General features: G+C 50.8%; 1 protein-coding gene across 1 annotated transcript; it reads right to left on the minus strand.

The window, feature by feature from the left end:
* Positions 1-1,401, minus strand: LOC111599864 (ataxin-2 homolog). Its single transcript, XM_023315685.2, has one exon. It carries the CDS (start codon positions 1,364-1,366, stop codon positions 38-40), a length of 1,329 nt encoding a protein of 442 aa, XP_023171453.2. The 5' UTR covers positions 1,367-1,401; the 3' UTR covers positions 1-37.
* Positions 1,402-2,546: the final 1,145 nt, after the last annotated feature.

Genomic DNA, 2,546 nt, shown 5'->3' on the forward strand with positions numbered 1-2,546 from the left:
AACAAACTCTAAATAAATATTATAATTTGGACAAAGCTTAGCCCAGCAGATGATTGGGCGAGTGCCAACCGCCATATGAGTTCAAGGCCTGAGCGGAAATCGCGTATTGCGGCCGCTGCTTGTGTACCACGGTGCGTATGACGGGAACTTTGACTGGATATGGGTAGTAGACGGGCGTGGCTATGGGCTTCTCGACACGATAGGGCACTTGGCGCTCGACGACATAGGGAATGGGTCGCTCGACTGGAACGGGCCTAACTTTCTCCATGGGTATTTTGACCTCCTGCAGTTGCGGCACAGCCACTGCCTTCGTCACGGGTATCCGGATGGGAATTGGCTTCGGAATGGCGGTGATCACAGGCCGAGGTATGCGCAGCTGCAGTGGCTGCTTGTAGGGCACGTGCACCTGCTGATAGTGCGTGATGGGCACGTGCTTTGTGACCTCAATGTGCTTGGACAGCGGCAGCCCGGCTACGGCTCTGCTGCTCGACGGCGTGTGATGCACGGTCGTTGTGATCGGCGGCAACGAATGGCGACTGGGCAGATCGACAACGTGTCGCTCTGCCTGGGAGTAGAGCAGCTGCTGATCCTCGTGTGGCAGCTGGGCGCCTCTGTCCTGCTGCTCAAGCTGCTTTCGCTTGACAGGCAGCTCGTGCAGCTCCGAGCGCAGCTGCCTGTTCGCATAAGCCAACGCGTTGTCGCTGGGGTTTTGCTGTTGCTGCTGCTGCTGCTGTTCTCTGCTAGCGGCAGGATGGCGATAATTGGAAAATTGCTCAATATGATAATCGTTGTTGTGCTGCGATGCCCGCGGCTGATACACATAGCTCTGATAGTAGATGTCAGGCGGCTGCTGCTGCTGCTCTTGCTGCTGCTGTTGTTGCTCTTCGTTGGGAGTCAACTCATAATTTGCCGTATTAATGACAAAATCGATTTTACCCTGATCCGAGTATCCTGACTGCATGCCATTGTTGTTGTTGCCGTTGCCGTTGCCGTTGCCGTTGCCGTTGCCGTTGTAGCTGTGTGGCACAAAGCCATTGGCTATGCCAGCTAGACCACTGATGGCTTTTCGTTCATAATTTGCATATGGTGTCGCTGCCAAGTCACCTGCTGCACTAGCTGCCCCATAATAATGTCGTGTAGTGGCATAGCCAGCTAATCCTGGCCCTGGCAGCGCCTCAATGTTCGGCTCATGGTAATTGCTTTGGCCATGCTGGCGCAGGGGCGTACCTAGCGGCAATTCACTCATTGGCAGCTCCATTATCGCTGCCGTCGCCAGCGTCGTCCTCATTGTTATGGATAACAATAACAGCCATGGCCTCAGTAATTCATTGATCATTAATGGAATGTGTGTCTTGGCTAGCTTCATGCTCTTCTGCAGCTGAAGCGGACGAGGTCGCTGCGTTGTGGATATTCAAATGTGACTTTGACTGAAGGCAGTTGGGCTTTTATAGCCCTGAGGGTTACCCATGGGTAATACGATATGTGTGTTGATGTGCTGGGTCTGGTCATTGCACCAAAAGTCAAGTTCATTGTCTCTCTCTCACTCTGTGTCTATGATCAATGGCATTCACTTTCACTCTTACGGCAACGTCCTTGTCCCTGGCCCTGTCTAGAGCTGGCTCAATCGAGCCGCCGACAACTGCATTAAATTTCACACTTGTGGTTTGGCCGGCTGCTGTTTGCGGTTTGGTTTCCATCTAAGCACACACATGAAGCTGACGCCTAGCCTTTGATATGTTTGGCTGACAAAGGCTGCAGCGGCCTTTGGTTGGTGTCACATGAAACCAAAGATTTCCGCGACTTTCAATTTTAGTTTCAGCTGCTTCAAGTTTCTTGCATAATTTCAGCACTTGTCAGCAGCCGTTGGCCAACGGCTTTGGCCCAAAAGAAATCAGTATAATATCTTACTCTACATTTTGACAAGCAAGAATTTTGTGCTTTGGGGCATTTGGGTATTTGAGTGTGGCGAGTGGCGTGGGGCGTGTGGCATGTGGCGTGGGTGACTACTACCTGCAGCTCATTCATCATTCTTGCTTGCATTTTTAACTTGGCAAAAGTTCGCCACCCACAGCCGACTCAACCACTTAGCAAACTCCTTCTGTTGGTTCAAAGTATTTGCACAATTGCTGCTTGAGCTGCGCACGAAATGACAGCGCAAAGTGTACGTAAAGTGGATTTTTTCCATTGAACGAGGTTAAGCTTCGTTAAATTCTGCACAGCGTCGCCGCCGAAAGCCCCAAGAACTACCCACGCATACCCCGTACTCAAAGCGAGTCTCCTGGGTGCACGTGGCACTCGCAGTCGCAGTCGCTCTAGCTCTAGCTCTAAGACACAGTTAAACTATTTGCCAGAGCATCGGCTAGTCGTGCGTTTTGGCATTGGGAGAGCTTCTATTTGTTTCCTCTAATTACTTGAAATGCTTTCAAGTCTTGTGAGGCATATTAAAGCAACGATTCGTAGTAAATGCAGCTGAAGGACGCTTCGCTTGTCCCGGCAAAATCAGCATAAAAAAATCATGAAAACTTGTTACTCATAATAGCTTCAAC

Source organism: Drosophila hydei, unplaced genomic scaffold (genome assembly GCF_003285905.1).
Source record: "Drosophila hydei strain 15085-1641.00,03,60 unplaced genomic scaffold, DhydRS2 tig00008144-arrow-arrow-pilon, whole genome shotgun sequence".
Classification (NCBI taxonomy): Eukaryota; Metazoa; Arthropoda; class Insecta; order Diptera; family Drosophilidae; genus Drosophila; species Drosophila hydei.